At 40.3% G+C, this 13,634-nt stretch overlaps 1 protein-coding gene across 2 annotated transcripts; it reads right to left on the bottom strand.

Annotated features, from left to right (window-relative positions):
• Positions 1–2,695: 2,695 nt before the first annotated feature.
• Positions 2,696–10,285, bottom strand: dhcr7 (7-dehydrocholesterol reductase). 2 transcript variants are annotated; one of them, XM_008404897.3, is made up of 8 exons: positions 10,156–10,285; positions 8,942–9,053; positions 8,086–8,308; positions 7,912–8,002; positions 7,613–7,826; positions 7,320–7,524; positions 5,569–5,700; positions 2,696–4,680 (listed from the first exon to the last, which is right to left on the bottom strand). In XM_008404897.3, exons 2-8 carry the CDS (start codon positions 9,028–9,030, stop codon positions 4,216–4,218), a joined length of 1,419 nt encoding a protein of 472 aa, XP_008403119.1. In that variant the 5' UTR covers positions 9,031–9,053; positions 10,156–10,285; the 3' UTR covers positions 2,696–4,215. The 2 variants fall into 2 exon arrangements, with proteins under 2 accessions (XP_008403119.1, XP_008403118.1); XM_008404896.3 differs by having other exon boundaries at positions 8,942–9,050; positions 10,156–10,276.
• Positions 10,286–13,634: the final 3,349 nt, after the last annotated feature.

Raw genomic sequence — 13,634 nt, 5'->3', positions numbered from 1 at the left:
GGAGGAGTGGCACCAGCTCCAAGTGTCCCACTGAGCGTACTTTATTTCTCCTTCTGCTTTTCCCTCTCTGCCGTCGCCTCTCAGTATCTGTGTCATTCATTCCCACTCCTCACTGTGCTACAGTTCCTTCCCACTCTGTGACCCCCAAATGCCCTTCACTAAAGAAAAATGTCCAGCTGCAAAATTGAGGGGCTCTCCGACAATATGGTTACTGTGTACACTGGACATTTATATGGATGGGTGAATGATCCCCCCGTTGGAAAATTCAATAGTCTAGCTTTTAGTGTCATCGCATAAAGATCTCTAGATTTCCATTCACAGTGAGCTGTTTGTCAATTTGACAATGAGTGAACCCAGACAACTCTTCCTCTTCTTCGGTCGCAATCGGTGAAGAAGTTGGCCTGAGACAACAATCAAAGGCAATTTGGTTCTACATAATGCAATATAATGAATCAGCCGCAAATGGCATTAGCTTGAAGGCAGGTAAGAGGAATCAATACATCGTGTTTCCATAACTAATTTACATCCATAATGTGTCATGATACAGAGAAGAAAGCTGCTGACGATTTGAGCTCCAGGATACGGGCCTGGATTGCGCTGACACAGCAGATTAAACTGCCAGGTATGACGGATCATTAGGAGTTGTCTTTAAAAAAACGAAATTTTGGGAGGTGAGTTTTGTAGTTTTAAGAGATTTAACTGAGAGTATTGTGGTGTGACAGTAATTTACAGGTTTTATGTAATAGTTGCAATGTGCATACTCTGGCAAAAGAAAAAAAGTTTAGCATCAAGTTAAGGACTTGTAAAAACATGTACCTGGCATGAACAGGCAAATGAGGGCAAACATTCTGACATCATCAGGGAATTACTGGGAGATTTAACAATAAATCAAAACAGTGAGTGAAGGTCATCAGACAACCCAGGTTACCCGTAACTTGACAGAGTTTGACAGCAGTTTCTTTTTGCATATGTATAAGGCTTGTGTACTTTTATTGTGAAATGTTTCAACGTGATGGGGTTTGAGAGATGCTGCAGCAAGCTGATGTCAGGACTGATGAGTACGTGAGGGCGCCCATACAGTCGGGTAGCATCTGGACAAATGCCGAGAAATTGCAGGACCTAGCCTCATGCATACCCAAACTGCAATCCCATCAGATTGCATCAACCTAATGAGTCCGGTAAGGATTGTCATGATCTTCCCTGCCCCCACCCCTCCCAACGCCGCAGATTTTTTGCCGCTGTGTATATCAGGCGACCTCAAATCCAGGCCTCGAGAGCTGGGGTCCTGCAACCTTTAGAAGTCTCTGCCTCTAAATACCCGAGTCAAATAATTAGGTCACTAGCAGGACTCTGGAGAACATGACTACACTGAGGAGGTATTTAAGCCATTTGATTCAGGTGTGTTGGACCAGGTATACATCTAGAAACTGCAGGACACCAGCCCTGGCTTGAATTTGAGGACTCCTGCTTTGCACTCACTCAGGGAAAACTTGTCACAAAGATATTTTTGAGATACTCTGATTGTGGCTCTGAAACTTACTCATCACACCTCGACATTGATTACAGCATCACAGTTTCTTGATCTGTTTTGCCTGCTCTACTGCTAACCTGGATTGTCTCCCCAACCTTTGATTATGGGATTGCGGACTGACAACCATGCCTTCCCCATGGTGAGCTCTGCTCATGGCATTAGTGCGTGTCATCTTACTCACCCTGGTATCGTTATTTCCAAACTCTGTGACATTATCTTCTCCGTGAGTAAAACAATCCCTGGAAAAAGGACACTTTCTACTCCTTCAATGTTACATCACAGAGGATTCATGTCCGTCATGGTCCTAATCTCCAAAGAGATGGTGGAAACCACTTCTGTCGGGTAACTATTCATTTGCTGATTGCACAGTACTTCCTGTTTATGTTGCCCGTCACTCATCACTCATCATAACTTGACACTCATTTAATTTATCTTTGGGATCGATGAAGTATTTTTGAATTTGAACCAACCTATGCCCTTCACATAGTCTGTCCAGAAAGCCGTGCCGATGATGCAGTTGCTGTCCATAAAACTCATTCAACCGTACCTGGGTTGTGGTTCTCATTCTGGGTCAAAACTGTACTATTTCAATTACATTGTCTCTGGTTACCTTTAGTCTCTGCTTTGACCTATTGTCATGCACTTCAGCTTGTATTTGTAAAACATAATTTCACTCAATATCAGTGCTTACAAGATGGCCACCAGAGGGGGACGATCTAAACTCTTAAGATCCTTGCAAGCAAAACTATTTACATAACTATAACTGGCTTTGATTTTAATGAACTAACAAAAAACATATATTTTAAATAGTGTATATCAGAAACATTTTTTTCAAGCTGCAATCTAAGAGTGCAGCTTTTTGTTGGTCCTTCACTCATTTTATGGTACAACAGTGTAATAATTGTAGGATGAGTCGATTAAAGAGCAGCATCAGCAAGCTCCAAATTATTTTATGCATTTATAACTGTTGAACATTTATGAAAAAAGGCTATTCCGTTTTGAAGAAAAGCTATCTGCTGCCCTCTAGTGCCAACACTAAAAATGGCAAAGAATGACTTGGTGCCATAATGATGTCAGTGTCTGACAAAAAAACAAAAGCCTGAACATGTTTATTAGATTTTCTTAATGATAGTGTGTCAAAACAAAGGACAATTATCACTGAACTTAAAAGTTCTGTTTTTAGTTTATTGCTGGATGGTTGCAATGTCAGTTTGATAAATTGTAAAATACAGGAAACATACTTTTTTTTGAAAGAAAAACATTTCCTTGGCGCTGGAATGTGAATGAATGTTGATTGAGTTATCATGAACTCAGTAATTGTTATGACTTACAAAATGTGGAGGATTCTCATCAATGAGACTCAACAATTAAGTTAGATCTAACAGTGGCATTGAGTACAGTAAAGGTAGAAGATATTTGGTTGAGAAAACTGTTACCCTCAAAACTTTGATGTTATCCAATTGGACCATTAGATAACCTGTAAATCCTCTTGTCCTCAGGACATTTAAGGGGTTTTAAGCAGTAAGAGCCCACTACAGCTGGAGTCCATTATAATTATTACAAACAAGCATCCATATATTTTTGATAAAGTGAAAAAAAAGATCAGCATTACACAAATTTGAATCTGGTATGTTTGAAAAAAAATGGCTGATAAATTGAGATGCATCCTTTCAGCTCAGATATCCTATAGCTCAGTGGTTCTCACTTCTTTTCTGCTGGCTCCCCCTTTAATTGTAAGAACATTTTACACCCCCACCTTGTCAAACACCCATCCACTGTCAGGGTTTCCCCCAGAAAACTTGCTAAGCCTGGTGGTCGTGGCTCTGAGGAGGTCCACCTCCTGTGTTTTTGAATTAAAACATGTTAAGTAGACAGGAAATGTAAAAATATTACTAGGTCATTATATGTTACGGGAAAACATCGCCCGTTAAAAGCTATTCACAACTAGTCTTAAAAACAAAACAAAAAATACAATTAAAATGAATATCAATAATTCACACTTCGGTTTAATCCAAATTAAGTCGGTGGCTCCATAGGGCCCTCCGCGAATTCAGGGCCCCATAAATGCTAATATTTTAACACAGACCACAGATATATAACTAACTTTTGATACTGAGAATATCAATGTTGTTAAATTTGGTTTAATGGTTTCAGTATAGATAAATGAAAAGATTTTAAACATTTAAATGGAAGATTTTAAGGAGCTGGCAAGTTTACTTTGTAAAAATTCAAAGAACAATCTTCATAGTTAGATTACTTTGTTACCATAGCTACAATCTGATGCTCTGAGTTTAGTCTTTGAGACTGAGCTCTGTTTGTTCACAAATACAAATGAGTAAACTGCAATTATATTGGCCCCTTTCCTTCCCAGGGGCCGTCCCCCTCACTTTGAAGCACATGGTGTTCAGTGTTTTACACGAGCAACTTTGTTTCTGATGATTGCTGAGGCTGTTTTTTAAAAAAATACATCTTTTTATCAAATGTCCTGCATGATGGCACACTGTTGCTTCATGGAAACCAAAAACTATCAAACCGTCTTCATTTGGCAGACGGTTATAGGGATGAGTTTGCAGTGCAGAGTCTGAAGTTCGGGGGAGAATGTTCAGTGGGAGGAGAAAAGCTTATCTTGTTTAAGCAAGCATTCATCATTTCAGCAGCTTTTCCAACTCTTCCTCTGCATCTCTTTAAAACAGTCCAGGAATCAGCCTGTAAGGTACTGTGTCGGTGTAGCGTCTCCAGTCTTTCCCGTACTTGCTGCTGCAGCGGTGTTCGTCTCGCACACAGCGGTGGACCAGCAGGATGGTCATGTAAACAATGTAGAAGTATGGGAGAATGTGGACAAAGCCACAGGCGGCACAGTAAGCCAAGGAGCCCATCAGGTCACCAGTGTAATTGAAGTGGCGCGCCACTCCCCAGAACCCCGAGGTCAGAAGCTTGCTGCGGTGGCTGCGGCCGTCGGCGGACAGGTACGAGCACTCGATGTAGGTGGGCTTACGCCTCCAGATGGAGCAGGCGCCCCCCGTGCGGCGGAACAGATCTTTCTGATGGTTGGTGGAGCGGAAAATGTAATACCCAACAAGCCCGAGCAACAGTACGGCGAGGGCGTGAGCATCTGATAGCTGGACTGGATGGTACACCAGGTACAGGCCCTAAGAGCCAGAAACACATCAACAACACATCAACTGTCTAAGGCTTTCAGCCACAAGTAAGATCAGTCAGTGCAAGTCAACTTTCCTGTACAGCGCATTTTAAACTATTGGTAAGCTATGAATATTTTCACATTATGTCATAGCTCAGACTTCAGTGCAGTCATTTACCATTACAGTATTACATGGTAGTTCTGTCCAGAAGCCCAATCAGGTTTCCTTGCAGGACTGCTCTGTATTTTTCTATAACCCCCCTCCCACCAAGTATCTTATGGGGTTCCTTTGTTATAATCTGCTCTATTAACAGGTAAAGTTGAAACAATTAGAGGAAAGATGGGGGGGAAAAAAGAGACCACTCAATGGGATTTTACCAATGAGTGGTACTACTAACCTTTAAAAAACTGGACCTCCTTATTCTGATTATAGCCATTACCGTTTCAGTTGTCTGAAAAGTCCCTAAATATTACAGATGCACCAATCCAATATTAATATCTGTATCTGTCCTGGAACTGAAAAAAATCCTAGATTGGGTAAAATGCAAACATACTAAAGGACAGTGCAAAATATAGTAAACTAAGAGTTTTCTTAAAAGGATAGTTTTCTCAAAAGATAATTGCTCTTTTATCTAATTGTCATTGCCTAATATGTCATTTTTATACTATTAGCAATGGTCTTATAACAATAATAATGTATCACAATAATTTCAGGGACAATTAATCACCCAGGTAATTGTGTCATTGTGACAGGCCTACTGTTGCAACTCTCCCCATGTTGATTATCAGATGCTTTCTGACACTTTTCTAGTTGACTTATTGCAGAAAAACCTTTTCACAACATATTAACCATTTAGTGTGACATGGAGACTTTGTGGTGTGTGTGTGTGTGTGTTACCTGCAGTGTGTAGAGGTACGGCAGCCACACACAGTCCCCCCAGCCTAGATACCATCCAAAGTGGTCATGGCAGATATCAATGGTCTTCAGGTACCACGCCTCATTCCAGAAGAAATCCAGCACATAAATCCCCTACGAGGCAACAAACAGATTTTGCCACTGACATTATTAATATGATATTCACTTCTTATTTTAGTTTAGTGCTGAATGAATTATACTGGAAAGGATAAAAAACCTATGTAGCTATAACTATGAAGGTTATGTTATATAGAAAAATCTGAAAAATGCAACAAGCTGAAAGCGAATTTAATCCTGGGTCTTGTTCTATAATGATTGTAAATGATCAAATAAATGAAAACTATTCTACATTGTTCATGTGACATGATTAGGGAGGCTCTGATCAGGTGTTTTGCTGCCGATTCCGATCACCCATGAGGCCTGATCACTGATCATTGCCGATAATCTGGATTGGCTGCTAATTTTTTGCTTTAGGTATAAATGATACTATGTGATCTGGGAATAAATTCACCTATTTTAGGCATAAAACATGCTAAATTTTTGCAGGCAAAATACAGCCGCTATTCAGTCAAAGGTAGACATAGGACAACTGGAAAACCTGCAATCAGTAAAATAATATTTAACAGTAATTTTCTCAACAGCCTAAATTATACAAGTCAAATCAATCTCATAACATTGCCTATATCAAATAATGTCAAGTAAAAAAGCAAACATTCATTTAAAGTCAAATTCAGATTTGATCAAAATAGACAATGCAGAGTTACTGAATCAAAACTTCCTGATAGCATGGCCAGCTGATTAATGCTGGTTCTGACTGGCTGTTTCTGACTGAGCGGAGTAATTCTGCAGAACACAGAGAGGAGGCAGAGGAGATTGATCGATCGGCACACCTCTACATTTGATGTATCATTTTAGAATTAGTTCGGATTCAGGAGTCAGTGAATCAGGCAGAGAAGTAAAGGAGAAGAGATTAAGATGATCCAAAGCAACCATCAGAGCTTCCCAATAGGAAGCTTTGATCAGTGAGAGAACAGCAGCTTTGTCACAGCTCATGTAAAGGTTGGTTTTAATCAACCTGACTCAGGCAGCAGCTTTATGCTGGTGGCAGACTAAATGCTCTCACATTGCACTTCAAAGTTCAGGTCTTACAGATATTACCTACAATTTCTAGTGCTTCTAGAAACACTTTCACACTGGTCAATGGGTGAATGAAGACTCCAGACTCTTTATGAGAGTTAAGGTGTTAAAGCTGCAGTACGTCACTTTTATAAATATGAGGTTTTTGACATATCACCAAGCTGTCACCATGTTGTGACAATTTAATATGAGACAGATAATCTGTCAAAATTTCAATCTCTTCCACCTCCTTCTTGAGCTACTACCGCTTCTGAACAAAAACAACCAGTCAAGGCAAAGAGGAGGGCCTTAATGCTGTCAATCACCTCATGTACGCACTGCTCAATGTGCTAATGACGGAGAAACAACTTACTGTCACGGAAAAACTGTTTAGCTGCTGTCATTGGTGGCTATGCTAACTAGCCTGAGGATCCACAACACGATCTGCTACCAGTAGCATAGAAGAGAGGAAAAGAGGGAGGGATGAGTAGCTCCACACTGAAGGTGACTGACAGCACCAAGGCCCACCTCCTGGCTATGACTGGTTTCTAGTTAGAACAGATAAGTTTGATTTTCTTATATACTGCAGCTTTAAGGAGCTGATCTTTCTATCTTACCTGCAGCACGTTGACCAGAATCATGGAGTTGGTGACATGACCGTACAGCTCTTGCTGCTTGGCCATGTAAGACAGATTAATCAGGGTCCAGGCGACGATGCCAGGTCTGCCATTGAAGAACAGCTTGAAGTCAAACCACTTGCCGATGCGAGGGTTGAACTCTATCCCCATCATGTAGTTATAAAATATGTTCCCTGTAAACTTACTGTGAAGGGACAAAGGAAGCAAGTGAGTAAATGTTGTGTTATCTTTATAATACCTGAGATAATGTGGAGTTCAGCAGCTGATCTCACCAGTCCTCAGCATTGGTGGGGAACAGGTAGGCCTTTACAAAGGCAAAGATAGACACAGCATAGCCCAGGATATTGGTACACCACAACAAGGGGATCCAGTTGTCAAATATAATGGTAGGAGAAAACCAGTGGAAATAATTGGCATTTGCAAACCACAGAGCATGAGTGATGATCCAACACTGCAGCCCGTTGATCTCATATTTGTTAATAAAACCTTGGGAGAAGAAGGAAACAAATATACGTTAAGAAGAAGAAGACATTTCTTTCACAACTGTTTCATGGAAGGAGGAAGCATATACCAGCAGGGGTACGAGCTCCATCCTGCACTCCACCCACGTAGCCCGGAATAAACTTATGGGTGACATCAGGAATACACATGTAGAGGAACATCTGAAGAACAAGACGCTTTATTTCAGTTTGAAGAAAATGCAAAGCTCCTGTGTGACGCAGCGCCTGATCCCTCTTCTACTAACCTGAAAGCTAACCCAGATGGCGTATATCTTAGCAGCAGTCCATGTGAAGGAGGGGGCCCGGGCCCAGATGGACAGCAAGGTTGCCTTTCCTTGGCACAGCTCTAACAGAGGCTGGCTGATGGAGCACTCGTACTGATCACAGGCCATCACAAAGTAAAAGACGATGAAGGGAGCGAAGCAAAGGAGGCTGACGACACCGATCAGGGAAAACCAGTCCACCTCCCTGGGAACGGATCAGAAACACAGGAGGTGGGTCAGAAGATTTTCTACATGTAGTTTCAACTAACTACTGTAAAAAAAAAACTAATCATAAAAACTAGCAATACATGATAGCTTCAAATCAAATGAGGTGGATTAGCAGTGCTTGTCATGACAGCCCTGTGTGTTTTCACCGCATGCGAACGCAGCTGAATCAGCACATGTGAGCATCAATGACAGAGTAGAAGTGCGTCTTTTCGACCTGCTTTTGTTAACTTTGGCGATTTCGAAAGGTTGTGATAAGCGCAAGAGGTGTGGCTCAAATGCTGTGATCTTCTTGGGGGGCGGGGTTAATGGTAGGATAACGCTGATATATGCATAGGTTACTTTCTTTCCATTAAAGCCCTATTTTGTTTTTATTTATCATATAAAATCTAATTAAGTTTGTCTTTATAACATGACATAAAGTGCAACAAGCTCAGGATTAATTTGTACTTTTGCACAACACTGGTCCTTATCACATAAATGGATTTTATCGGGTGTTTCTGTTGTGAAACTATTTCACAAGGTAAAACCTTCTTGAATCACAAAATAGGACAAGTCAATGGATTTTTTCCTCTTTTTGATCAAATAAGCCTGTGCAGCTTCAGTTACTCACCATGCTCTTCCCCACTGTGCTGACCTCTCCACAGCTTCAGACCCCTTTCCATTGGCATGGTGCTGAGGGCGCCTCCTTTTGGACTCCATGGTCTCTGCAGCCTTCACCTCTGCTGAGAGAATCACATTATCAGGTTTAGGATCCATCTTGCAGCAGCGTCCTGTACTTTGTACACAATCAGTGACAACCAGGTGTCCAAGCAACAAATGTCAGCAAAGTATAACACACTTCCAAAACATAGGCCTCATTTAGAGCAGTTCCCCTGTGTTCTCATTATACCCATTACTGAAAGTACTTTATATGTTATTAACTACTTTTTAAATTTATTGAATCATGAGGTTTAATGTTGCACTCTTGTTATATTAACCAGGGCCTGCAGATGGAAATTACCATCATATGGCAAAATCTGAATTCATATGGATTGTCCCTTTTAAATAAACAAAGTAACAAACGAAAAGAAAAATAACTGCTTTTCAACTTCATTTTTCATTGCATTACCTTTAAGAATACCCACAGTACACGTTAAGTGAGTTTTAAGGTCATTTTGATAAGGTAAACATCTCTGTTCACATAATAAGGGTCATAAAGTGGAACTAAAGTGCATTTCTTCACAGATAATTTAATTCACATCAACACGTATAGACAACCACAGCAGTACTACGACTAAACTACTGAACAAAGCATTTTAACTGAATATCACAAACTCAATTACGATTTACTACAACAGCAGGCGGAGCCCTAATGTGTCCTTCTGAGTTAATACATTATGAAACAGTCGAGCAACGTGTACATTGAAAGCAGTGAATATATAGATCAAACTAAAGACGAAGCGCAACAAACTAATAAATTGTTTTGCTGTAATTAAATCTGTGTAATAAAATAATAAATAGAAGGGGGAAATGGCTCGTCCTTGTAGCTTCTTGTTTTTGCACTGAGAGCGAGGGAGGGGAGACAGGTTTCGTAATGCTCAACAAACACCATTTATGTTATACGCGTGAGGCAGGAATACGCTGTCAGGTTTATGGGCCATTCTTTATTTGCCTGTGCACGCGCATTTATTATCTTTTTTTTTTTACTAAAGTCGAATTTAAGACAGCTGACCGTCACCAGCACGTCATAGCTCTAGACATTGTCATTATTATAAATGCATACTGGTGTATAATACAGTGGAAAACTTGTTCTACATATGCTGTATTGTGCGGTTGCTCACTCACCTCTGTGCTGTAAGTTTGGATATAAAAGGCAGCCAAGCTGTTTTCCTCCTTCCTACAGAGGCAAACTGGACCTCAACCTACCTGCTAACCGCTAGACGGAACTCGACGTAGCGCCACAGGCTCCGCCCATAAGGCCACTACGTTTGCATAATAAACCAATGAGATTGTGTCAGACTCATAACTGGGTTGGATTCTTGTCTTCTGATTGGGTAAGAGCTACTGGAGCCATGAGCGCCCGAGAACTTTAGAATTATTTCAACATGGTCAGCGTCAGAGTATGAAAGAAAAGTAGAATGTGGGAGGGATGCATTGTTGTGATAGGTAATTAGGGTATTAAGCTAGTGAGGGATTGGCTGGATACAGTAGGGCTTGGTACAAGTCAGTCTCGTGTCAGCTTGTTGACATACTAAATATTATAAAGAATAATCTTTTCTATATAACCAGCAAAAAACAGCCCATACTAGTGCTGAAATGTTTGCTGAAAGAATGGCATTATATAAGTAAAAAAAAAAAAAATATATATATATATAGTCTATTTGTGCATAAGTACATGGAACAAACTGTACAACTGCACTTTATGCAACTAATTCTAGTATAAATGTTACAGATTTTCCAGAACCTAACTGTTTTATTTCTATTTTTATCAAAAATGTTTATCATTTTAAATTATTATTGCTTTTAGTATGCGTATCTGTATGTTTTTTTTTTGTTTGTTTTTGTTTTGTTTTTTAATCTTATCATCACTTACTGTTAATTCATTAGAATTTCTTCCACACAAGACATGCTCACATGGAAACCACAAAACATTGGTACTGTGGACAGAATAGAAACACCAGCGGATTAGACTGAAACATTATTTCTCAACAAACAGGAAATTCTTGTACTTTCTCGTAAAGTGTCAATATGTCGTGGTTGAGCCTCTAAAGCTTGCCAGTACAGTTTATTGAAAGTCCTGAAGTAGATGTAAGAAATCACCTTCTAAAGCAAACATCTAAGAGTCAGGTGGCCAGAAGAGCAAAGTTATTCTAAAATGTTCCTTTATCTTAATCATGTGACGCTATAAAATGCAATAGAGCAGTAAAATGAAAACCCAATCAAACTTCAGCAGATTGTTTTTGCATAACCTGACCACAAGAGGGCAGAGCTAAACTATCAAAAACCTTTTCAGTAACCGAGGTCTCAGCGTTGGGAGGCTTAAAGTTCACAACGCACATGGTGCATGGACTTCATGCATGGCGACAACGACCCACAAGTCATTAAATGTTAGTCTTTCCAGCTAAAACATTCTTTGTTACAGCTTAATTATTTGAGAGTCTTTCTCATATGTTTTATTTAGCCACTGCAAAATCATATCCTTGTTTTGACACCATGGGATAAGAATGGGAACATTTGGAGACAGGAGAGGATCCTGATGATCTTTATATTGCTTACATTTTTGAATATAAACAGTTTAATAGGCATATTTTTGTGGCACAGTTGTAAAACTGGCAAATTCCTGTCTTATTGCTTGTGGCTTTCATGAGTAGGGTCTGACATTCCCTGGCTCCATGAACATGTAATCAACACCAAACTCAGAACTTCTGAAAGCGATTAAGACCCCGTCTCTTCGGACATAGCTGTTGTGAGCTCTCTTTGTAGCCGCAAAGCGTGAACTCAGACTACAGTGCATTTAAAAATGAAAGCGCTTAGTCCCAATCCAGTTCTGCCACAGATCATCAGGCTCCCAGCGGTGCTTTCACCATCCTCCCATAGCCTCTTCCTCTGACATCCATCTCTATCCTTGTCACTCTTTTCTTCAACTTTCAAATGTTCTTCTATACGACAAATATGTTTTCCCCCAAACTTCCCCTTGTGACTCTGTGTTTAGTTTTATTTTCTACCCTTTCTCTCTCTCTCTCTAGTCTTGGCACAGTTTCTGTGTTTCCTCTCTGCTCTTTGATCAGATGCTGTGCCGATGTGCTGCACCCAGACGGTGTGATGTATCTGGGCCACTCAGCAGGCAACGTGTCTGAATGAAGGAAGACATTCTGTGCAGTCACTACCTTTTGTTACCTTTGACGAACTGAATGTAAATTGGCTGAGTCTGCTCTCTGGGAGTTCATCTATCGAACGCTTCCAGTTGTCTTTTGACAGCATGGGATTGTGTAGGAGTATTAAATTACCATTGCTTTGCCAGTACTCTATACTGTATATCTGAGAGTGATGAGACACACAGTGAAGGGATGGGACTATTAACAGTTGAGGTGCAGTGCCTGTTATTGATCCAGTTTAGGTTACGTTGTTGCTGGCATGGACAGGGGAAATGCCAGATGCTCCACAGGCTGTTTTGGAATCATTGTTCCAAGTTGTACCAAGTTTCTATCTTCTCACCCAATCTGTCAGCTTTAAATGAAATAAAATAGGTTACAATCATCAGGAGCCATCCAGAAACCAGGAAGTCTCATCTTAGTAATCAATTGGAAGATAGTGGAATACTAGTATCACTGTCTATGGTCAGGTTTAACATCAATATGGACTTTAAAAGGTGCCGACTCAGGAAAAAAATGGTAAAATGCGTTTGGAGGTGTCAAGGTGAGGCTTTCAAACATCAAAATACTGTGCTAACTTTGTAGCATAGTGGTGGGTTTGATTTTATCAGGGTGAGATTATCTGTCACTGCACTAATACTGGTGTTCTCCAGAAAACACTGTTCTCAAGAAAACGGATGGAACAACGTCCTTCTTTTTGGACTTCCAGTAAAATGAACAGCAAGATGGCCAAAAACATATTGGATGTTTAAAACACTGACAGCGAAACACTTACAGCGAACTTGTGAAAAAATGAGCTGGACAAAGCAGACTATGGCAAATGTTGCACATTTAAATGTCAACCACCTTTTACACCACAGAACTGGCAACATTTTGCAGAACACACAACCCTATACTGGATTAACTGATATAATGAGAAGTGACCCTTAGAAAGGGTTCCAGGTATTGTGTGTTCTTCTTCAAGCTTTATCTAAACAAGATAACATTCCTTGAGATCAAAGATTTCTTTTACCACAGTGTCCTGACAATCACACAGTTGTGATTGTTCTCCCAAAAAACAATTTGGGGGAACTTTGATCTGAAGGGGCTTAAAAGACCCTTGATCATCCATGGATCTGTCACAAACAAGTTGTTATGAGGTACAGTGTGAGATGGAGGAGGTTGGGTATTGAAATAATAATAGTCCTGCTTGATCTTCTATGCTGAGTCTTAATGCTTGGTACTGATGATAAGATTGGTGACCTGGCATCAGCCTTATCTGACAACCAGTCAGACGACCTGGCAGTTAACATACCACTAATTAGAACAATTATTCCCTTGGGTTTTTTTTCTCATTTGGGGTAGAACACCTTAGTACTATTATGACTTTCTTCCCCATGCCTTCTTATGTTTTACTTAAAAGTTGGGATATAGAAAATTAGCCCTGTGAAACTGGCTGCACCTCACCTCTCA

The sequence above is a fragment of the Poecilia reticulata genome, chromosome 3 (genome assembly GCF_904066995.2).
Source record: "Poecilia reticulata chromosome 3, P_reticulata-male-v2, whole genome shotgun sequence".
In the NCBI taxonomy this organism is placed as follows: domain Eukaryota; kingdom Metazoa; phylum Chordata; class Actinopteri; order Cyprinodontiformes; family Poeciliidae; genus Poecilia; species Poecilia reticulata.
Note: the sequence above shows the minus strand (reverse complement) of the source record. Positions and strands in the feature narration are given on the sequence as shown.

Coding starts and splice junctions, on each gene's coding strand:
- dhcr7 (XM_008404897.3), bottom strand. CDS start 9,030: ATGGAGTCCAAAAGGAGGCGCCCTCAGCACCATGCCAATGGAAAGGGG. Junction 7,827..7,911: donor TGGAGCTCGTACCCCTGCTG/GTATATGCTTCC, acceptor TCTTCTCCCAAG/GTTTTATTAACAAATATGAG. Junction 5,701..7,319: donor TTCTGGTCAACGTGCTGCAG/GTAAGATAGAAA, acceptor GTTGCCTCGTAG/GGGATTTATGTGCTGGATTT.